This window comes from Rhipicephalus microplus, chromosome 1 (assembly GCF_043290135.1).
Source record: "Rhipicephalus microplus isolate Deutch F79 chromosome 1, USDA_Rmic, whole genome shotgun sequence".
NCBI classification, from domain to species: domain Eukaryota; kingdom Metazoa; phylum Arthropoda; class Arachnida; order Ixodida; family Ixodidae; genus Rhipicephalus; species Rhipicephalus microplus.
Genome location: NC_134700.1, coordinates 254,951,424 through 254,976,243, shown reverse-complemented (window position 1 = coordinate 254,976,243; position 24,820 = coordinate 254,951,424). Strand labels below are relative to the sequence as shown.

The window sequence follows — 24,820 nt, the reverse complement described above, 5'->3', positions numbered from 1 at the left end:
AGCCATAGGCTACTTTTGCGCACACACTCTGTACTTGCTCATGCCAGTGTAAATGTTCATCAAAAGTGACGCCTAAATATTTAAAACAAGGAACTTGTTGAATAGGAGCGTTGTTTATTGTTAGGTTTTAAAAGATTCAGCGTCAATATGTTTCCTACGAGAGTGAAACACCATGTACTTTGTTTTAGTACAGTTAACAGCCAGCTGATTCCTGGCAAACCATTCCGAAATGTTCGATAAATCGATCATCGCGTCATTTTGTAAATCTGCTAAGGAGTGTCCTGTGAAAACTAAAACAGTGTCGTCTGCGTACATCAGTGCCCTCGACCTCTGTAGGGATCGCGGGACATCATTAATATAAAGAGAGAACAATATAGGGCCCAAAACTGAACCCTGTGGCACCCCGCATTTAATATAACCGTAAGATGACTTGATGTCACCAATGACTACCTTTTGTTTGCGTGCCGATAAATAACTAGAAAAAAAATCTAGCAAGTTACCTTTTATCCCATAGGAATGCATTTTTTCCAGTAAAATGGAATGACTAATAGCATCAAATGCCTCTCGTATGTCTAAAAATACTGCTATTGCTATGTTGTTTTCATGTAGCGCGGAATTAATATATTGCGTAAGCATCGAAACAGCAGTTGAAGTGGACCTGTTTGCAACAAAGCCGTGTTGCTGGGGACAAAGTATATTCTGTTCACCCAGGAAGCGCCTTAATTGCGACGAAATTAGTTTTTCAAGCGTAGTGTTAATACTACTCAGGACAGATATTGGTCTGTAGCTGTCCGGAAGATTCCGATCACCAGATTTGTACACTGGTATTACTTTGGCGGTCTTAAGTATACTAGGATATGTTTTACAAGAAAATGCATGATTAAATATATGGCATAAGGGACCACACAAAACATCAATATTATCCTTTAAAATCCTTGATGATATGGCGTCATGACCAGCTGCCTTGTTCCCTGGTAACTTATTAATTACTTGTCGGATGTCATCCTCAGTTACATCACATAGATCGAAATTATTGGTAACAGTACAGGGTGCATTTAAATTCGGCATATGAGCAGGGAAATTCCTCGCAAGGCTGAGACCAATATTAGTAAAGTAATCGTTAAAGTTGTCAGCTACTTCACGAGTTGGATTATCAGGTATAATGCGTTCTTTGCTACCCATGCCAGTGACGTCTTTAACAATCTGCCATATCTTCTTCGTGTTACCACCATTTTCTTTCACTAGGTTGGTATAGTAGCACTTCTTGGATTTTCTTATCATTGCTACTGACTTATTTCTGTAAAGCTTAAAATTTTGATGGTAGTATTCATTGCTCCTGTTATTTTTCCATTTGACGTAGTAAAAATCTTTCAGCTTCAAAACCTCAAGTATATTTCTATTCATCCATGGACATATGGCATGGTCATAATTTCGGCGCGAACAGCTACGCGTTGATCGTTCAATGACATCCACAATGCATTTTACAATGTTATCACACTCGACGTCCACGTCTTCATCATAGAGGGCATCAAAATTCGTACCTTGTAGTAGTTTTTGCACGGAATTATAGTCGACACGTGTTGTACGTTTAATGGCAGGTACGTCAGGAGCACAAATGTGTCTCTGGGGTAAAAATAGAAAGGTGGGATTGTGATCCGCAATAGCAACAGCGTATACGCCTGCCGATACATCCAGGTCAGCGTTACACAACACGTGATCAATAATCGACTCTGAGTGGTCTGTTATGCGAGTGGGTGATGAAATAACATTTCTCAGATTAACTGATTGTAGCAAAAACACGTAATCATCACATGTATCTCCAGACACGTCTATGTTAATATCACCGCAGACAATAAAAGGTGCTTTAGAGGCCACAATGGGTATCATGGTACTTTCCATCACAGTAATGAAGTCAGCCACACTGGAATTTGGTGGACGATATATTACACCGATGATAACACCATTTTGAAGATGAATAAAAAGAGTCTCTGCCGATGAACTGCAGCATGAGCTATTGCTAAGGTGAACGAAACTAAAACAGTCTTTGATAAATAGCGCCACGCCCCCTCCTCGTGTAGCACTGTTTCTAGGTTGCGAAAGCATGACGTAGCCGGGTAGATGAACTGATTCGCTTTCTCGAAGCCAAGTTTCAGTTATAGCGATGACATCATATTTAAACGAGTGCTGTGATAAGTACGAAAGCAGATGATCGAAATTCTTCTTTATGCTGCGAATATTACAATGTAAGACTGCGAAATGATCCTGCTGCAGCCATATGTTTTCAACCTCAGAAAAAGAATACGCCATTTAAAAATATAGGAAACTCCAGGTTTACAGAAACAAGCAGGCAATCCTCAAACAACTTTGGAAAGATCCTCAGCACATGTGACGTGAAGCACACGTGAACTATCCGCCTTCCGCATCAAAATCTTTCCACCAGTTACCCAGGTGTACTTCCAGTTTTTTTCCCGCTTTGTCTTTAGAGCGGCTGTTAGCAATTCCTTGTTTGCCGGACACAAGTGCTCATTTATGTATACTGGAGATGCGATGCCCTGAAAACCTAAAGCTGTCGTGTTAAGTCGTTGCTTCTTAGCATTCCTCAGAACATTATCTTTCACAGCTCTCGAGAGAAACCTAACTATGATGTTAGGTGTTGACGCGTTCCTTGATGGCACTCGGTGCACGACGTCTATATCTGTTTCTTTGACTTCAACTTTCAGGTAGCTGGCAAGCTGTTGCATTGTGGAGACCAAGTTTTCTCCCTCCATCACAGGAACTCCCTTTATTTCTAGGTTATTCTGTCTACTGTATTGTTGCTGAGCAGTGAGTTCCTGTTTTATTTCCTTAATATCCTTGACGAGGCGACTGTTTTCGCTTTTAATCGCATGGTTTTCTGCTCGCACCACAGCAAGCTCTTTCTTTGTTTCGTCAAGTTCCACCCTGAATTGCTCAAAGTGCTCATTCATGAAGTTGATTGACTGTCTAAGAGTTTGTAGTTCGCCTTCAATAACCTTTGTGATGTCTTTCTTTAGCTCATCATGTTTGGCATCAATTCTAGCAGAAAAATCTGACAAGGCCTTAGCTAGTTCCTTCACAGTAGTGGGCGGCTTATCACCCATAACACCCGTCATTCACTGAGCAGTCCAGGAACTAAGAAGCCAAAGTACAAGTCGTTCACGTACCTGCGTAAAGCAAGGTAAATTTTTAGCTGTCATTCAGCCTCGTTGCTGCCTGGACTGCTCGTGAAATGACGGCTGATCCTCGCTGGAGCGGTGGTTTTATAGCAGAGCTGTGACGTCATGGTATTTCAGGGGGCGTTGTTGCCGGTTCCGCCCACTTGATTCCTAGTAGCGCTGATCGCTTCCGAAGACCTTGTCTGATTCCACCACCAGCATTCTGCGTAAAGCAAGGTAAATTTTTAGCTGTCATTCAGCCTCGTTGCTGCCTGGACTGCTCGTGAAATGACGGCTGATCCTCGCTGGAGCGGTGGTTTTATAGCAGAGCTGTGACGTCACGGTAGCAGAGCTGTGACGTCACGGTCACAGCTCTGCTACCGTGATGTCACAGCTCGACCCTTAAGCTTCGCCATCGAGTAGTTCTGCTCCGCAGGTGTTAGTGCGCGGCTGGCATACGCAACTACTCGCTCACGTGATGTTTCATCGCGCTGGAGGACGACGGCACCAATTCCGCGGCCACTGGCATCTGTGTGCAGGAAAGTGGGTGCACTCTCATCGAAGTGACGGAGGACGGGTTCTGATGTCAGAGCACGGTTAAGGGCTTGGAAAGCACACTCGCACTCGTCAGTCCACGTGAAAGCCGTTCCTGACGTCAGAAGCTTGTGTAACGGCCCCGCAATGGCAGCAAAGTGACGGATGAAGCGGCTGAAGTAAGACGCCAGGCCCACGAAACTTCGCAATTGTTTTTGATTGCCTGGACGTGGAAAACTAATTATGGCAGCAACCTTGTCGGGGTCGCGTCTAACACCATCTTTGCTGACAAGGTGACCTAATACTTTGATGCTTGTGCTGGCGAAGTGGCACTTCTATGTATTGAGCTGCAGACCAGCGTTCAAAATGCACGTTAGAACTTCATCCAAACGCTTAAGCGGCTGGGGAAAAGTAGAAGAATAAATTACGATGTCGTCTAAGTAACATAACAGGTTTTCCATTTGAGACCACGTAAGACGGTATCTATCATGCGCTCGAATGTTGCTGGAGCGTTGCATAAGCCAAAAGGCATGACGTTAAACTCGTAATGCCCATCAGGCGTCGCAAACGCTGTTTTCTCCTTGTCTGCTTCCCGCATAGGTATTTGCCAATACCCGGATCGGAGGTCGAGGCTGGAGAAATATTCTGCGCCTTGTAGGGAGTCCAGAGCATCATCTATGCGTGGCGACGGATATACATCTTTTTTTGTGTGTGATCGTATTGAGCGCTCTGTAATCAACACAAAAGCGAACAGAGCCATCCTTTTTCCGGACCAACACCACAGGAGACGACCAAGAGCTGGATGAAGGTCGAATAATATCCCGTTTGAGCATGTCGGTGACGTTTTCCTCAATGATTTGCCGTTCCGCCGAAGACAGACGGTATGGGCGGCGGCGTACAATGGAGCTGCCTTCGGTTTCGATGCTGTGCTCTGCAACGGAGGTGCGGCCCAGAACTTTGGAATGTACGTCAAACAAAAGGCTGTGCTTTTGGAGAAGGTCTAAGAGGTCTCTCTTTTGCTCGGCAGCGAGGTGAGGAGTTATAATGTCATTTAAAGCAACAGTGGTAGCCTTCATATCAGTTGTAGCAGACAAAGGCGTTGATTCTGCGTGAAAGGGAACCAGCGAGAAAGGCTCGCTGTCAGCGAAGCAGCTCACAGCAGTGCCTTGGGGCAGCATCACCGGCGATGAAGTTGGGTTCAAGGCGGTGACCAATGCTTTACTGTCGTTAAACCGCACAAGGCCGGTTTAGCGGCCAAGGCCGCACAAGGCCGAGATATATATAACTTTGGCGAATACAGGCATCACTTTTATTCAAGTGAAAATAAAGCAAGTATTCAATAAAAGATCTAAAAAAAACACAAGTGTGCCTTCTATAGTAGAGAAACCTGAAAAAAAAAAAATTCAAGGCATCTTCGCGGTAGTGGTGCCAACCATTAAAAAAAAGAGGCGCTGCATCGTCTTCCTTGTTTCTCTTTGTTTTTCCTTCTTTTTTTCTTTTTTTTGTTTTTTATCTCTTTTTGTATCTACTCTTTCCCATCGCTTCCTTTTCTTCTATCTCCTTCTTTTTCTCTTTCTAAGTTTTTCTCTGTTTATAGCTTCCTGTTCCTCTCTCTGCTTCTTTCTATCTTCTTTGTTTTCTTTCTGTTTCTCTCTTTCTTTGTTTTTCTCTCTATTTGAGCTACCACTTTCGCTCTCTCTGCTTCTTCCTTTCTCTTTCTTCGTTTTCTCAATTTTCATCTTTCCCCCCCCCCCCTCTGTCTAGTTATAGTTTAATCGCTCTCTCTCTCATCTGCTTTTTCTCTCATTCTTTGTCTCTATGTCTCTCTTTCTGTTTTGATTTCTGTTTTTTTTTCTTTCTTTTTCACCTTTGCATTTTCTTTCTATGTTTTAACGTGCTTTTGATAATTTTATGACCTCATTATATTTATTTCACTCTATTTTTCTTTCTTTCTTTCTTTCTTTCTACCATTTTCTCTTTCTTTTTTTACTTCTATCCCTTCCTTTCTCCCTCTTGCACATGTTTCGCGAGCTGCGCTTCACCAAGTAGATTTATCGTCTAACGATCACACCAGCTGCACTCATTCTGAATCTTGCGCTATCCCTGTGGCGTATAACAGAATAACGCGTTCGATGCTCTACCACTGAGCTATCCTGTGGCGTATAACCGCCTGAGAATTTCCGCAAGACAGATCTCAAGTTACCGATAGCTTAAGCTGCATCGCTGCTGGCCAAAATAAAAAATATGCAGCATTAGCTTTTTATTTATCCCTTAGCATGGTTTGCTCACAAATACAGGAATGTACAATATTAAATTTACCTAAATATTGATTTACACTTCTCCGCAACAAAAGTGTAGACTTAACAAAAAGCCAATTGCTCTTGAATATTTAACAAATTGTAAATTAATTCCTGATTTAATTATACGCGGCACTTTCTAGAGATACAGCGTCACTCGCGTGCGCCACGTAAAGCCTTCCTTTCCAACAGTTCAAATACTCCATTTGTCGTGAAACAAAGTTGCTAATGTAGCATATATAAGTTGGTGATTATTTAGGTATTTTGGGACATTTAAGATAGATATTGACATCAGTCTAGTACCGATTAACTCATTTTCCATACCAATGTTTTTTGGAGTGTATAATCCTCATAATGTGTTGGATGATTGCTCTAGTTTTCCTGCCAGGATGTCTAATGTTTGATTTAGTCTCTATTTTTCTATCTACAGTAAAACACCGAGCATGACAACTTGAAAAACGTTTGTTGAAAAACTAATTACAGATAACAGAGAAAATAATTCAAGCGTTATACGCCTTCTTTCCAATTCCGCTGTTATTAACGCGATAGGGTTAAAGAGCTCGTTTTGCAGAAACTCCGGCATTGGTACTAGCGTCAATGTTGGCATCGTTGGTTATGAGCAAAAAAAATTATCATGTCATCCGTGGCAAAAGTATTGAGAAAATGCAAATGAAATAAATCATAAATATTTTCTTATCAGAGAGAGAATCAAACTCGTACCGTTTGTGGGACAAGCAGATGTTCTGTGATATTTGCAATGTGTAATATTTCATGGCGAAATTCTAGAAGCGCCCCACGTGTCAAAATATGTCAATTGCGCCGCAAGTGGGTGGTTGTAAAGCTGCCCACGCATTACAAATCGGGCAGCTACGCAAACCAATAGTGGGTCATCATTCTAGTCCTGATTTCGCCAATCAGCAATATGAAGAACTCTGACGTAGACGGCTTTTGGCAACTATAGATTCATAAGCCATTTTGGGATAGTTTAAAACCACCACTGCGTGGCGCTGAAGCGTTCCTTTCTTGCACCGTGGTTCAACGCGATGCTCAGCTGGCCTGATTACGCTACCACGTTCAACTCTTGAAGGTGAAGCACGAGCGTCTTCCAAGTTTTTTCCGCAGTTTCGCCTTGCAGTAAAAAAGTGCACTAATATGCTTAGGCTCCCCTGCTCGCACTCAGCCTGCCAACAAGGAAGCACTTCATTGAGATAGAAACTCAAGATGCTTGACGAAGCTGTGGGCGTTGACTTCATCCCTGAAAGTGTTTGCGACTGGGTTGCACAAGTGGGAAAACAAAAATACTATGCATTATCATTGGTGTTGGAAAAAAAGGGCGGTGTTTTTTTTTAAATCTCTCTCAAATATTCAGCCAAATTCTTGCTAAATGCGTTGAGCTTACACTTTGACGCACACGCACGCACATAAAGACTCCCTAGCCCTAGTGGCAACAAGACATCACTGTGGACTGTCAATAAAGACTATTGAATGTTGGTCACACACACACTGAGCGCGCGCGTTTCGCGCACTGGGAGGAGCAACCAAAAACATTTACGAGATCACCCTTACCGCGCGCGGGATTCCTACAGGCGTAGTCGATAAGCTCCAGGCCAACCAGACCAAAATTTAAAAAAGAGCTACGGTTCTCACAGCGCACTTATCAACCGCTCTGCGAGGGACCCACCTTCAGCTCCACTACATCCCTTTCGTGAAGTGAGGCAGAGTTTGCACCTGAGCCCGCAATATTGGTGCCTCGTTTCTAGTTTTCACGGAGCAGGCCTTAAATATATGAACTGTTTTAAGGCGGAGATTACGACGACGACTTAATTGAAGGTGGCTGTCACCGTAGAGTTTCCTACAAATACACTAGAGCTGATCTGGCGCTATTCAGGGCGCACATGGGTGGTACAGTATGGCGCCCACAGAGAATATCGGAGTCACTCGCTGAGTACATGTGGAGCCTGCACTGCAGTGTTTTCTCTTTTTTTTGCATCGCGATTGCTTTCTTCTTTTTGCAGTCGCATATTAAGCGGCACCTAGATGCTTCACGAACTCGGATACGATGCGTCGTTGAAGGTGAAGAGGTCCTGAATACCAAACATATCACTTATTGCGGTGTGCGATGTTCTTGCACGTTGCCCTCCACTAAATGTGTCCCTCACGACCATCTATTTTATTTATTATTTATTTTTTATTTACAAATACTGCTGTCTCATGCCTGGGACATTGCAGGAGCGGGTACAGAAAAATCAACGAAAGCACAGAAACAAACAATAGTGCGCACAAATTTATGTGACTAACACATAAAAATTTTCCCGAACTCTACAGTGTTCAGTCTACGCAATGCACCATCAAGCTTGTTCCAAACTTCCGCCACACGCGGAAAAAAAGAGAATTTGAAACAATCCAAACGAGACCTGAAGGGTACAAGGTTCAAAGCGTCTGTACTATGTGTTGTACGCGCTGGTATATCAGCGAAAGATAAGGGCGCGTGAACGCGGGTCATTTTGTGTACAATCTTGTGCAACAAGATAATACTCTCACGTGTACGGCGGTGTTCCAGTGAATGAAGTGATAACAAATGAGCATGTGAAGACGGGGAGAAGTCTCGATCATAACGGTTGAAAACGAACCGTATAGCCTTATTCTGCACATATTCTAACCATTACGTGGTTTGCCACGCAACTTCCCCAAATAGTGTTATAACATTCTGTATTTACTTTCACGTCCTCAGTTTTGAGGGGATATTTACCGATGTAAGGTTTCACCAAGTTATCGCAATGCCGATCTTTTTGACGCATTAAAAAACAAGTCCCAACTTTGCCGCAAAGGCGAAACAATGAACGCAATACCAACAAATCGGAAGGTCACGCGCCAAATGGCAAATAGATTGAAACGTGTTCCCTGTTTCTCAAGCACAAAGGACGCACGAAACGTCCTCGCAGGTACAGATGAACGCGAATAAGCGTCTCAGTTGTTACTTTGCTGTGTCTGAAAAGCGCATCCTTTTCGCAAACGGGGACTGTGCAGCGATTGCAGAGACCTTTGTGCGCCCGGTAACTACAACAGAAACATTCCAGTGAAGGCCCAACGCCAAGAAGACGTACATGCACTGAAGTCCCAGAAAAGAAATTGGACGACCCTTAAGCTTCGCCTTTAACAGTTGACCGCGATAGCGAAATCCGGCATCTAGAGCACCCTTCAACCGCTAAGTGCATACTTATCAATATGTTTTGTTACATGCACACGCACGCACACAAACACGCACGCAGTAGATTTGACCAGCGCGCGCTGTTATCGCCCAACGGGCTCGTTTTCGTCGTGACACCTGTCTACCGCACTTTGTGACCTTGATCACTTTTTTTTTCTTCGAACGCACGGCTTTTTTAGTGTGATTGCGCGCGCACGCGTGGACAAGTAGTGGCCTTCCGCGGCTATCTCGGTAACTTGATTTTTCGGTCACAGACGCATAGACAATTTTTCGCTCACAACCAACGGGGCTAACGCCGGCGCCGGGTTTTCCGCGACACGAGCTCTTTAACTATATCGTGTTAAAACTAAAGTAGCACCAACTGCACCCCTTTGCCTCTACATCCTCTAGCAGCAACCACAGCAGCGCTCTAGTGTGCACCAAGAAACTGCGAATGCAAAAGCACGCGGGCGCACTGGATGTGCCAGGCGCTTGGGCAGCTTGGGCACTGCTGCGCCATGTGTTCATCGAGCGGCCGTGCCTCGGGTATGCTGATAGGGTACGCCGCTGGCGTCTGTTCGTGGAGCGCGCACTCGCGAAAGTGAACAAACAATATGGTGTTCGCGGTACCTTCACAAAAGCTAGTGTGTTATGCTACAGATTCTTAGCACCGCCGAGTTCACACGGACAGCAGTGGCGTTGCCATCGAGAGCGTCCCCACTGAGCACGTCTGCACGCAAACGGTGGGCTATCGCGTTGAGTATTGCGTACTTGCAGTGATGTTTTTAGGGCCGAAGCTCCTTGAGCCGTGGGTTGTGCGTCCGTGATGTATGTAGTAGTAGTAGTAGTAGTAGTAGTAGTAGTAGTAGTAGTAGTAGTAGTAGTAGTAGTAGTAGTAGTAGTAGTAGTAGTAATAGTAGTAGTAGCAGCAGCAGCAGCAGGTGTAGTAGTAGTCACCCCTCGTTTATAGTCCACAAGATGGCGGTACTTCTATATAATGAATATATGATGAAAAGGTACGAGATAGCGGTACTTGTAGTGTTCATTATACGGACAGACGGACACAGAACGAACATACAGACAAGCAGACGAACGGATGGACGAACGCACGCACGGACGAACGGAAACACAGACAGATGCACGGACGGACGGACGCATGGAAGGACGCATGCCTGGATGAACGCACGAACAGACGAACGAACGAACGCAGGGACGGACGCACGGACAGACAGATGAACGGATGCACGGATGAACGCACGAACGGACGGAAGCAAGAATGAACAGGTGGACTGACGGACGCTTTGCCCCACTCGTCATCATTCACTCAGCGGATGTGCTGTGATTTTCTTTTGCCACTGCATGCCACTTGCTTATATACACGTCACATCGTCGTATTTAACGTTACTTTTCATACTTTTTTCTTTCTCAATAACTCTTTCGGTGCATCGCCTATAACCGCAGCGCCCAAATGAGCTCTAACAGAACGATGTGCACGCGCCCATCTTTGCGGCCAGGAGCCATACAGCCCCTCAACTAGCGTCGTTTACTATCTGTTATGCACGCGAAGGGAGAGGAGCCTGCACATTGACACGAATGGTGCTACGTTAGTTTTTTCTTTTTTTTTCAAGGACTTTAACACGCGCATGCTATGAGCGCTGCTGCCCCACCACTGCTCCGATACTCTGAAAAAATTACATTGGCGGCCGCGGGGTGGCGCGACAGTCTACGAAATTTGCTAATAGTGTCTATGGGAGCTTCAACGCTGGGCGTTTCAGTGAGTATGGAAATTATAGGTAGTGCACGGGTTTGTCTAATCTTTATACGTCTGACTCCGTTTGGTTCACGTGGGTTGAAACTGTTTTGTCACAATACCAAAATCAGAAAATGTTCAGCAGTTGCGCTTCCCCGCCTTAATATTTCAGGCTCACCATTCCACATCGGTTGACGAAGTTCAAAAGAGTTCGTTCTTTTCTTCAAAACGAATCCGAAAAACAGCAATTAACGGAGCTACAAGTGTGATTCGAGGCCCGCAAGTACGAAGACTAGGCCATTCCGAGTGCCACCCATCATACCATTGGTCACTGAACGATCCCAGCGCCGGATCCCCCTGTAGGTAATTTTAGGAAACTCTATGGCTGTCACTTGTACTGCTTTCTGATTGATTGATGGATTTGTGGGGTTGAACGTCTCAAAACCATCATATGATTATGAGAGACGCCGTAGTGGATGGCTCCGAAAATTTCGACCACCGGGGGTTCTTCAACGTGCACCCAAATCTGGGCACACGGGCCTACAACATTTCCGCCTCGATCGGAAATGCAGCCGCCGCAGCCGGGATTCGATCCAACGACCTTCGGGTCAGCAGCCGAGTACCTTAGCCTCTAAACCACCATGGCGGGGCTTCTTGCACTGCTTTCTGTGCCACCGCTTATGCTCTGTGCTTAGGTGATAAAATCAATTGGCGAAGCAAGGGCTCAACCACGCAAGGCTTGAAATAGCGAAACTGGATTATTTTCAATACAAATATGGTGACATTAAAGTTGTTTCTAGAGGCCTTAGATGGGTAACGCAGGGTGTTTATAGGTCGTTGCGAGGCTTTAGCTGGGTGATGTTACCTTGTTTCTATGTTGATTTTTAGCACAGAGAGGTAACACTTCAACCACAGGCAGGCACAAACACAACACGGTTGTCCAAACTCCAGAGACACAAACTCGAGCCGAAACCAAGCGATCGCATCTCTCATATATCCACATGCACGTTACTAATAATGTAGTCCTTCCGTCGCTCCGGGGCCTTCTCACAGTCAATGCTGCTTTTCCCGTTACTTAGTATATCTTGCTTTTCTCTGAAAATCACTTGTTAGGTGGACATGTCATGATTTCTTCGAGGCATGGTGAAATTTCATCGTTAAATCTTTCTACACGCACTCTCTTTTTTTTCCGCTTCGAACAACGGTTGCACGTTGTCCGTATTTATAGCGCTGTTATGTCTGTTTCAATTTTGCGAGTCAAACAACTTCCAGACAACCCAGTGACATAAAACCATAACCGGTAAAATCACAAAGGGGTGAAACAGATTTGCCTTGGTGGTGATTTTGTTTTTGTTTTTACGTACATAAAGTTCAGTTCAATCTGTAAAATAAATTTTTAAGAAGAGAGAGGGCTCTGAACTCGCGTAAAAGCATTGCTCTTTTCAGTGTTCAGCAAAAGTGGTCGAGCAAGAGTTGTGATTTCCAGTCGCATGCAGATGAAGGATCTGTATTTAACACAAGGTTACACACCTAGAAAAACACAGGCACGAACAATAAACAAAGTTGATTGCACTAAACTTGATTGATATGTAGGATTTAACATTCCAAAAGCATCATATGGTTATGAGAGACGCCGTAGTGGAGGGCTTCGGAAATTTCGACCACCTGAGGTTTTTTAACGTGCTCCCAAATCTGAGCGCCCAGGCTCACACCATTCTCGCCTCCATTTAAAATGCAGCCACCGCACCCGGGATTAGATCCCGTGACTTGCGGGTCAGTAGCCCGAGTACCTTCACCACCATGGCTGGGCTATCGTACTATACTTAGCTTTTAGGCATTTGACATATATGACATTTGAAAGATAAATAACATCGATGAACCTGCATGGATTGCCCCACACCTTGCACTCCCGCTTTCAGCCTGCACGCTAGAAGCTCAGGCCCTCCTCCCCACCCTTGTGATTTACGCCACCGTGAGAACTTTCGCGACCAATTAGAAAACACAAGATGGTGGAAATTTCCGGAGCCCTCCACTATGGCGTCTATCATAATCGTATCCTGGTTTCTTTCACAAACGCCATGAAGGTGCGGTTATTCAGCTTTTTTATACATGCTATTTAATTTGAACAGCAGCTGCGAATTAAAATTCGAAAGGTTTATAAGCTGTTGCATGCAATGGTTCATTTTCTAGATATGTATACGGCAATAAACGCCATGGGCGCACACAATAACCTAGCCACTAGCGAAACGTGCCTAAAACGGGATGCTAAGCGAGTGCATTGGACCCGCTGGTTAGGCAAACTGAAAACAGAAATTTACTAGTGAAACCAACGCACCCTCCATCTGTCGTTAACTGCAGCAAAAATGTCACTTTAAACGTGGCATCCGAAATAGCGAGCGCGCGGCGTGTTAAACCCGCCGCGCGCCCGCGATCTCAGAGGCCATGCTTTAAATGCTTGGCGGCGCTGACCTCGGTCCAACAAGCTAAGGCCACGCGTTGGAGTGTTCGAGTTAAAGGGGCTGACGGTTGTACATACACTAGGAAATAGGCCGTATTAGAACTGAAATCTGGCTCAGTTGAAATTTTTTCGTATTTTAGGCTGCGCAGCGATCTCAAGGACGAGGACGGAGAATCAGTAGAGCACAGAAAATTTCGCAAGATTTCATAAGACCACTCACTGCTTGGCCAATCCCCCATAGTGTGGGTATGAGCCACAAGAAGGTGAACAAGGACACAGCGCTGAAAAATCTGGACAGAGTCTGGACCAAATCATGGAAGGAATACGTTGAGGCATGCTCACCTTTGTGGACAGTTTCGGCCGATCGTCTATCGCCCGCGTGAGGAGGTTGACCTGGACGCCAATGTCGGAGTTGTGAGTGCCCCGTGTCTGCTGGATGCTGATCACGTGCTGACATTTTGATTCGCACACTTTCACACCGGCCCGGTTCTTCCGAAACGTTCTGTTCCATTGTGCCGAGCCGGGGCAGGGTTTCTGCGACGTGTTCGCTGTATTTCGCAATGCCCTGCATAGAACAATGCGGCTGCTTTAGACTTATACCATAAATATTCAATCGAAAAAGTAAGTAATAGAAGAATAGTAAAAAGATAAAAATAAAAGACAGCACTTGCCGCACAGAAGTGACTGGAATCAGAGAGGAGAAATAGGAAAGATAGGGTACATGGTCGAAGGAGTCCAAGGACGGGGTACCGATCGGGGAGAGCTACACGGCGCCAGGATATCGCGAGATCCGGTCAGCGAGAGCTACGCTGGCGTCGGAGATAGCACACGAGACAACTGTTCAGCACGGAATCTACCAGCTTTCGCTGCAACATATCGTGAGCCGTTCCTCTCCACGAAGGTGAATGAACAAGGGTGCGCTTTTTCTTGCTGCGTCCCGCATCTTCATCCCGTGACGTAATCAAAAAATTTGTTTCGGCTGTAGGGAGGGGGTCGCGTTTTTGGCCTGAAGTGGGTGCCGCGCAGGCGAGTGCGGTGCCGATTGGTTCTGTGTTCGCTGTATGCATGGCAAAAAAAATATTACAGGGGAAAAGGGCACATGCATGCTTTGCCACCACCTGTCTACGCTACAGGGTCTCTTTATTTTGATGCGCCGCTCTCTTCAAATGTACTCGTTGACCACCTAGCACAAAAAACGCAATGTATATCTGAGGTTGTTGCGCTAAGTGGATGGTTAGTATGCGACACAGGGATAGTAGAAGCTTCAACCACAATCGATTCCATACCCTGCGACTAAATTAAAAACGTGTTTTCAAAGTGCCCTTTATGTTTAGCGTATGTTTGTTTAAAGTTTCCTATTTCAGTAGCGTGTTCTTACTCTCTTTGTCGCATCCTCCGTTTAAATGGCAATACAACACGCCTTGTCTAGTTTCCCTGCGCCCTCCTTGCGTTTCGTGAAGGTGCGTGACAGTGCATCCATGTAATAATATTATCTGAGGGTCTACATCTCCCAAATATGATACGATAATGTGTTTTTATATCAATTCCTGTCATATCTTCCAGCTCATTTTTTCCCCAATTGAATCGCTGGTGGTAGAATTTCAGGCTGGCTCGTTTAACTTGGAATGACCCTATTGTTAAATCGGCTGTTTTGTAAACAATATATAACTTGCTCGTTAGAGTCCTTGCCCAGCTTCGTTATCTCAATAGTGTCTGAATTAAGGTAGCCTAATTATACAATTAACCAGGATATTGATAAAATGTGCTGCTTAGTCCGTGCAATAGTCAGCAACATGAGTTTGGTCATGTCGACGAATAGTTGTCCGCATATTTTTAAGCATTGATTAAGGTTAACTGTGGAACCCTGTATATTACTGCATTAAGGAAACATAGCGCACTAACAATATTTTTCATTTTCTTTCATTTTTACTCGTTATTTCTGCCTCGTTTATTATCCCGAAGCATAGGTACAACGGTTTGTGAGGGGCGCTGCAGGGAAGGACAAAAAATTTATTGAGCCCTGGCGCCTCCTTGACAACAGCCAAAGCGCTATACACGAGCGTTTGTGCACTCTTGTCTCGCCGAAGCGCAGCCGTCGAGAGCAGGATACGAACCAGCGACTTCATGCTCTATGCTCTAGCACCACACCGAAGCCACGATGCCACCAGGTGCGCAGGCAGGAAATTTTGTGTGTGTGTGTAAGGTTTCGGGAGGGGGCATTAAACCATTTTTCATGCATGTTCGTGCGTGTTTGTATATGCGCCAGCATTAATACAACTGACAAAGTGAACATATTGGTGAGATGGAGTAGCGCTTCGAACAATACCCCTCCAACACTCTCTCCCCCTCCCGCCCAACACACACACACACACTGTCTGGGTATTAATCCGTTACTGCAGCGAACTGGATAAAAGTACGGTCATAAACGTATATCATCAGTTTCCCACTATGTCCTATGTTCTTAGTTAGCACCAAAAGCAGATCTGACGCCCAGAGCTGTACACTCCCCCTCACACACACACACACACATACACGCACACAAACACACACACACACACACACACACGCACGCAAACGCACACGCACGCACACTCACACACACACACGCACACACACACACACACACGCACACGCACACACACACACACACACACACACACACACACACACACACACACACACACACACACACACACACACACACACACACACACACCTGTAGTCTTTGAGCGCAGCCGACGAGGAGGAAGAGGAGGCGATCCTGGATCCCGTGTAGAACTTGAGCCGGTCCAGTACCCGGCCCAGCTCCTGGCGCGTCACGGCGTGCAGCGCCTTCTCGTCACGCAGCGTCGCCTCCACCGAGCAGCACGCCTGCGCAACCGAGCACACCAACGGAGTTGAGAAACTGTGTCGCGTGCACACGCCCACACTCTCCCGCGTAGCGCGTCGCCACGACGCAACGGCAACGATGCCGGAGACCAGCCGCTGAGCTGACGAGCGTTGTTGGCGCCAACTGCGCAGCCTCCCGCGCAAATAATGAGAGGCCTCCGATGGGCAACAGGGAGCTGCCGCTGAGATGTAGCTGCTGCTGGTGTACGGTCATCCTCTTTCCTCACTGAACCGTTTGGATGCGAGCGTTAAAAAAACCGGAGATCACGACTGTGGAAAAAGAACATCCCACTTAAAAACCTTCAAATTTGTTCCAAACCCATTTATACGAAATTTCAAAAAGTTTTTCTTTGTGTTTCATGCGGTCAAAGGACTTCTTAACTCTATACGACGTAATATCCATCAGTGCTTTAATTTGTTCCTCGAGGGTGGGAAGAGTACTCATGTTTTATTCACGCGACACCTGACGCAGGAAACCAAGCTCCGGGATTATTGTTCAAAATTACTGCCTGTCGTTCCATATAAGCTCCTATTGCGTATGGGAGCTCCTGGTGTTTACACAGTATCCATTATGACCTTCTCTGTCTCTCAATACAGTGTTCGTGTGGTTAATGATGGCCCTTCCGGACATCGTACGCCATATTGATTCTTATTCTGTAAATCTCACAAGCCGCACCAAAAATTGTCGAACTCTGACAATATCATAGAAGTGAGTTCTGTCAAACAGGTGCGAGCGTGCGGGTTTACCATTCACTCTGACCTTCAGAGCCCTGATACATAAAAAAGAAGGCGTTGAAATATTTTTGATTATTCGAAAATGAACAAGAAATACTAAAAAAACAAAAAAGATACAGTTCAGTAGCAGACATGCATTTTAATTATACTATCGAAATAGCGTTGCTCTCCAGCAGTAGATACTTCCCTGATCATCATACCGGGGTTATGGCCAATACTCACCTATTCTACAGCATCCTTGCACGCTTTGAAAATGTACATTGTCGTCTTTTATGAAAGGGAACATGTGAGCGCATGGTCTGCGCTCTGCGGTGGCTGCCGATACAGGACCATCAACCCACAGTAAAAGAAAAAAAACCGTTGGCTTTTGGCGTCATCTATTTACAAACAAAACAACGAGTTATGCCCACTAGACAAGTGCGGCGAGATATTGTAGGCAGCCGTAGTAGAAAGCAGGTCACGTGATCGCATGTTCCCTTTCATAAAGAACGACCGTGTACTCGCACAACAGATGCTCCGGAGAAAACACTGGTGGTAACGCTGAAATTCGTGATTCGTATGAGGCTCTGATTTCAGATATTTTTTTTTCCAATTAACGGATGATCAGGCGACGGCTATACAAGGTGCGTACAAAAGCGCGGGAACTCGCCTGCTGAAGCGAGCGGATCTGCGCTTCGTAGCTTCGCAGCTTCAGTCCTGCCTCCCTTCGGCTTGCCTCCAACCGTTGCACAGCATCCTCCATGAGGGCGCATTGTACGCATTCGGTGCACTGTAACCGCTGGGTGAACTCCAGGGCCGTGGGGACATCGCCGCTGACACCCGTCAACTGGTCCGACGATGGAGGTAACGGAGAGCCCCCGGTCATCGAAGACAGCTCAGAACTCTCGTTCTTGCTCTGCAAAGAAGCGCAAAAATGTGCCGTGTAATGGCTTCATTTAGCTTACCTTGCCGCACTTTACATGTGTATGAGAAAAGGAAACCTTGACATTGAATCAAATGTGATTAGACAGTCCCAAAACCGAATCGAATAAAGCTAATATCGAACTGTTTTCTTTCAGCGAACAGTTGTTCTTGCGATTGATATGAAGCGATGTTCACGTCATAGTTCTAATTTTAGCAATTTATCCTCAGAAGGAGCGTGAGACACATAAAGTAATATATATAAACAGTTTTCTGAGGTTATCGCTTGCAAGAGCTATTTCGCTTAGTGGTTTCTGCTCGCTTTGAGGCGAAGCTTTTACGTCTCCATTTTCAAGGTCGCCTTGGCAAGGCGGGAACTTGACGAAAGTACCACTCAACAAATTTGTGTGACGACAGCTGTGAGCGAGAGGCAGAAGCTATGCGCACGTGGTTGACTCCTCCTCTCCTTTACTCCGACAAGCAACAGGAGTGGTGCATAAACGTGGCGGCGCTTGCATCGTGCACTTACGTCAAGGTAAACATGGTTGCTGCACCGTCAGTTGTTGTCGCTGGCTCTAGTTGGCAATGAGGAGACCAACGATGGATCGTGTGCGTGAGGTATCACAGTGATCAATGCACATATAGCGATTTCCAATGGATTCTGCACATTTACGTATCTTGGTGTTTCTCTGACACAATAAAGCATCATCATCAAGCATATACTTTAGAGACATTCAAAGACGTCCTTGAGGTTTTCTATTCGTTCTAAATTTTCAATATTTCTATTTCATAGCTCATTTTCTGGTTCCTGGCCTTTTGATGCTTATATCATGCGTTGTTTCGTTGTTTGGCACAAGATCTTCCTTACATCACCTCGAACGAAGTACTGCATGACGAAATGCTTAACAGACATTTTTTTCAACCAATTTATTAGAGTCCTTTCGTCGGCGGTGACAGTGGCAAAGTCCATGCGTTAGAAGGCTTTCGCAATTGGAAATGACGGGCTCCGTTACCATAATTGATGCCTGCCTCTTTGCGAAACAATGGGTTTGTAAGCGTAGTGAATGCAGTAGTTAGCCGTGAGAGCTTGCATAAATACGAAACGGCATGTGGCCTTTCATACTAGCGATAATTATAGTTCGCTGCACAAACCCGTCTGTTGCTTCTGTATGTTCTGTTGTGCGCAGCAAACATTACTGCAGTAATAAAAGTCTGAATATTTGTCACCAGAAGTTTCTTTTTTGTTTTCATGAAACAAAAAAAAAGAACCAACGTAAAGTGAACGGCATGAACGTGAACATCGACTATCTGTCACACATTGCGAAATCAATTTGAGCCATGCTATGGACCATTTTCATAATTCAAAAGTGCGCTTCTCTGTGGTGCATGCTTGCCCAAGTTGTGGCGGCGCCTGTCGTGCTTCAAGCAGAGACGCGGTCCTAGCTGAACGTGCTGGGGCTTCAATACTATGCGTGTTTATATGAATGACTACACTTTCCATGCCAGAGCGTACGCAATTCGCGCTTCAACAGGCCGCAAGGAACAGCCGCCATTCGTTGTTCGTACTGCATCACAGGAAAGCTATCATTACAATTCTAAAAAGGGTCTATTGCATACCTTAAAGAGTGGTTAAAAAATGTCTCATTAATTGTAGAGACAATAGCTAGCACGTTTTATTCAGCAGGGTGCCTTGTCTCGATTACTGATGGCGAATTTATAGTTATAGTTACGTGGATGCATACTACGCCTGCAGCTTGGTGACTAAAAGTGAACGTGCACCTTTCTAAATTTTTTTATAGAATCAAAATTCTCGCTCCTGTTCGTTGTCTAGGATTTACTGTACCATCTGTCTCGATTGTCCGGTGGCTGGGCATTGTGCTGCTGAACTCTACCGATGCCATGTGCCTGAGTCTCGACGGCCGCTGCGGTCGTACTTACATTGGGAGTGAAATGCGAAAATGCTGGTGTGCTTAGATTTTACATGCACGACAAAGAAGCCAACATGGTCATTTTCAAACAATGAAGACTATATCTGGCGGTTAACCTGCCTGCCTCCAACATTACATTTATCTTTCACGCCTTTTCATTGATGTAGAAGCTTTCATATGACCATTTCTAACGTTACTCGAAACCAGAAAGGGGGGGGGGGGGGGAGGGCAGGGTTGTATTATGCATGGGAAAAAATCATGTGAGCCGTTATCTAACCACGCTTAGGTTGTGCGTACATAGACACAAATGCGAACTTAGATGCGGACTTGCATCGCAGGAAGAAATGGCTTGAAAAAAAAAAAAGAGCGCTCATATATTTTGTAACGTATGTTTGAACATTTATAGTTTGAACAAACATTCATAGTTTGAACAATAACGTTCCTTCATGCTCCATAAAGGAGTAAAAGAAACATTCGTTCGTCCATGCCGGTAATGTATTCGACAAAGATTATGACACTGAACCGCCCCACAAAGGACATGTACAGAATGATTTGCTAATTTGCATGAGTGCACACAAATTTTGTTCAGTATCTCATAAGGTCGATTATTGTAAGCAGCGCGAAAAGTAACGATACACCAGCATTCTCCAATCACGAAAAGAATGTTCATATAACAGTCACCTTCTCTTTTCTCAGTGTAATGCGGGTAATATTGTGAAAGAAAAGTATGGTGTCCATTGAAGTTCTTCTTCAAGATGGCAACGACGTGATACTAGGTGAAGAAGCAAGAACCGGAAACTTATTTCAACCAGGCTTATTTCAATTTCAAAGTTCCCATTTATGTAGCACTGTCAAATAAGAAATAACATTAGCGCAAAACAGTCACTGATAACCACATGGTTAAGCTGTCATGCTCTGAACAATATGTGATGCCACTCGCGCAGGATAACTGAAGTCATCGGGTTTTACAATGAGAAAATAGGGGTCCACTTATTTTAGTGGAAGGGTATTTCCAGATCAGATCTTATACTGGCAGGATATGGCCCAAACATGGTGGATTGATTACGCATCGGTAAGTGCGCCCTCATTTCATTTTTTGACTAAAAGACTAGTGTCACGTTGTACCAATTGCGTAGAATATGAACTAACCAACCCAGCAACATCTTTTGATAATTCACAGTATATTTGGCTTTGGCGGTGCAGAGGCATTTGAAGTGCGGGCCGGACAAATTCTGAGTAGTTGTGTTCATTATATATATATATATATATATATATATATATATATATATATATATATATATATATATATATATATATATATATATATATATATATATATATATATACTTGTGTGTGTTGTGTGTGTGTTGGAGTGACATGTACTTTTATACATACAATGTCGATGATGATTCATTTTTGCATGGCGCGTATTCACTGTTAGGATATTGACCAAGAATCGGATGGCAGAAAGTATTTAACGTAGATTTTAACAAGCAGAAAGGGACGCGAAATATAAGTTCAAGCACAACAGCAAGAAGCGCACCGAGCTATCAATCTCTCCTCTTCCCTTCTCCACAAATCAATACGAGCGTTGTCTGCTCTTTAATTTCACCGCTTGGTAACAAGCGCACTGCAACTATAGTACCAAAGTGGAGCGCCCGATTATTCGTGTGCTACATTTTCAATATATGTGTGCTATTCTGTGTACCTGTGTCGACTGGCAATAGCTTTTACTTTAAGCGTAGACGTAGGCATACTAGGGATTGGGAGGGGGGGGGGGAATTGCATGCTTGTGCATAAGGTCATGATCCTCATTATCAAAAAGAAGCAGGACAGTATAGTGAGCGCCGAAGCCCTGATACCTATACTTTATTTAGCTGTATCTTCTATTGTTCGGCATTTATGATGGTGAGAATAATTCTCCGAGCATAAGCATTTCATATGTATATATCTATGCCAGTGACGCGCTCATATTCTACAGTGCATGCGTTAACCTCACTGCTCGCTCTTATAGCATTATTTATCGATCCTACATATTTGTTTGTTTCTTTAATTTATGGTTCGCCTTTTAATTTCGTAAGCTACATACTTCTTGCCACCCGATGCTTCTCGCGCGTCTTTCAGTGGGTTCGCGCAAGTAGTGTGGATCATCATCATTGTCATCATCGACGCTGTCGTCTACACTAGTTCCCCCAACTATTTCGTTTCAAACTTTGACTCGCGGGTACACTTGCACGTAAAATGCTTGCCAAGTCGTCCATGTGAATTGATTAGATTCCAATAAGCAACTTCACATGCAAGACGTACGTAAGTCGGGCGTTTTATGTTTGATAAAACAAACAAACAAGAAATCAGACGCAGTACGTGGCTCACGCTCGCGCTACTGTAGGTCGCGAGTGAGCACGAGCAGCAGAAGAAGAAGAAACGAACAGACAGGCAGGTTAATCTTGTTCTTGATAAAAAGGGCAATCAAACAACCAATCAATCAGTCTTGTGCTGGGATACTCCACTCTACAAGGTAAGTTGATTCCTCCTATCGTGCACTTCAATCAATCAATTCATCAATCAATAAATGACTAAATAAATCAATCAATTAATCTTGTGCTAGGCTACTCTACAGTGTAGGTTGATTTTTTTTATCGTGGACTGTGGCTAATCCACCTATTTCGTTCTCCATATAAGACCAGCAAGGTGACATCACTCGGGGGTCGTAATGGATTCTGTCCTCCTGTCATTGACATCGTGTCCGGCCAGTGGCAGCCAAGGTTTATCCGATGGCTGGATGCCACCGGGACATCCTGCGCAGGACGCCGAGCGGCGTCAAGAACCCGACTTGGCGGGATCCAGCGGGCCCGCCCAAGAGCACTTGCTGCCCAAGGACACACCGTACCCGGACCGCTGGCTGCGATACACCTCGTTTGTGGTGACCATGGCCGTGACCATGTCGGCGACGCTGTTTACCCTGCCCGTCGTGCTCATGGCGGGCGTCGGGGCATGTCCGCACGGCTGTCTGTCCCTCGCCAAAGACCTGAGGTTCTCGCTCAACGAGAGCGTGCATCCATGTGACGATTTCTACGGGTGAGTGCCAGCTGTCAACATTTAACGGATGATATTTCGGAGGGGTGAGAGAGAACAAAAGTCCTAAATCCAGTGCCTAATGCAGCGCTACTATTGCTCTAATCTAGAGCTAGTTCTATGGTTCCTGCAGAGCGGTCTCGTAGTTCTTGTGCAGGCCTCGAATTAGTTCTAAAGCCACGCTAAATCCTTTCCTAGTCACCTTCTAAAGTCAGTATTACTGTAGTTCTAAGTTGACCATTTAATGCAGCTCCTCTACCGCGAAACCTGAGGAATTGCGTAGAAAGAGAAAGTCACCAATTCCCTTGAAAATCGCGTGCTTTCTGAAGTGGTGGCGCACTCTCTCGCGTGGCGCGGGTATCAGACCGATGTTTCAGGAGCATTTTTTGCTACTTTATATAAGCTATCGCAATTTTTTCTGCTTATTTCTGCAGTTTCAAATATTTTTGAGACTTTGGAGTTTCAATTACATTAGAGCTTGTCAGTTTATGTCGCACTTGTTTTCAGCATTTCTATCCTTGTTCTGGGCCTGTATTGAGCACTGCGTGACCACGGCGGTGACTTCGCAACACACATTAACTGACACAGTTATGACATGTCAGTCGGCTGTTTATGCTGTTCTAGCGAGTTGAATGCCTAGCCAGGAGAACTTGATTTTTTTTTTTTTTGCGCGCACACCATGTATCTGTTACGCCGGAAAAAAGACAGCGAGAACGCCAAAACGATGTCAAACTGAGTACACGAACTACGAGTGACCTCTCCTCTTGTACAAATGCTCAGTACAGGGGCCTCAGTTCAGACAATTACTGGTAAAACGTATGCTCTTCATATTCGCAGGCACGTGTGTGGCGGCTGGGAAAGAACTGGAATCCGGTACACGTCTCCCTTGAGCAGGTACACGTCCAGATTCAGCCGAAGCATCGTCAATCGCATACTCCTCGAGCACATCCCCAAACGTCCTACCAACGCCAGGGAAAGAGCGGCGGGCTTCCTGTTTCGGTGCCTGAGCCGAGTAGGTTATCACTTGTAGTTATCACAGTCGGCCACAACTAAAGTAGTTCTGAGATGCCCCGCTCAGATGTACAAAGCGCAGTTTCAAGTCGCCTCCGAGAAAATAGTTCCGCTCATGCTATTGGGGCAAGTTCTCCGAAATAGGATCCACTGGTCCTGAGGAATCATGGCGTCAGTCTACAGTGCACGCCAATTGGTGCAAGCTTTGTGTGCATCCACCTTTGAGACGAAAATGCCGCTGACTTCTGAAGTTTTATCTTACCATAGTCATAACAGCGTCATCTAAAAAAATGATAATTTTATTATATAGCCAAATTCGACTATACCGAACTCTGCAAAGTAGAATAACTCATTGTATAGGAATATTTTTGAACATGACAAGCTTTAACGTCAGTGCATGGAAAATTTTATGGGTACGTCGAACCAATATAGCAGAGGGACTTACATATATCGGACATTGGGCGATGCGATATGCTCCGAGAAGTTGGCCTTCCCTCATAAACGGTTTTGTTTTTTACTCTCACGGAAGGGTGTTTTCAAGTATGAATTTGAAGGATGACCGGAGTAATTCGCTGCGCCCCACCGCGGTGGTCTAGTGGCTAAGGTACTCGGCTGCTGACCCACAGGTCGCGGGATTGAATCCCGGCTGCGGTGGCTGCATTTCCGATGGAGGCGGAAATGTTGTAGGCCCTTGTGCTCAGATTTTGGTGCACGTTAAAGAATCCCAGGTGGTCTAAGTTTCCATATCCCTTCACTACGGCGTCTCTCATATGATAGAATTGGAACGTTAAACCCCTCATATCAATCAATCAATCAATAGATTGGTAAATAGTGCTGAAATCAGCTATGAAAGATTAAGGTTCACTTTCACCGTGGCACCGGA

The 24,820-nt window shown here is 45.0% G+C and overlaps 1 protein-coding gene across 1 annotated transcript in view; it reads right to left on the bottom strand.

The window, feature by feature from the left end:
* LOC119164602 (uncharacterized) overlaps window positions 1-24,820 on the bottom strand; it is a 156,814-nt gene that overhangs the window by 47,865 nt on the left and 84,129 nt on the right. Inside the window, exons 5-7 of the mRNA XM_075893676.1 lie at window positions 17,673-17,918; window positions 16,116-16,270; window positions 13,742-13,964 (exon numbers count right to left, since the gene is read on the bottom strand). Coding sequence (XP_075749791.1) covers window positions 13,742-13,964; window positions 16,116-16,270; window positions 17,673-17,918 — 624 coding nt within the window. The remainder of the gene's footprint in view (window positions 1-13,741; window positions 13,965-16,115; window positions 16,271-17,672; window positions 17,919-24,820) is intronic.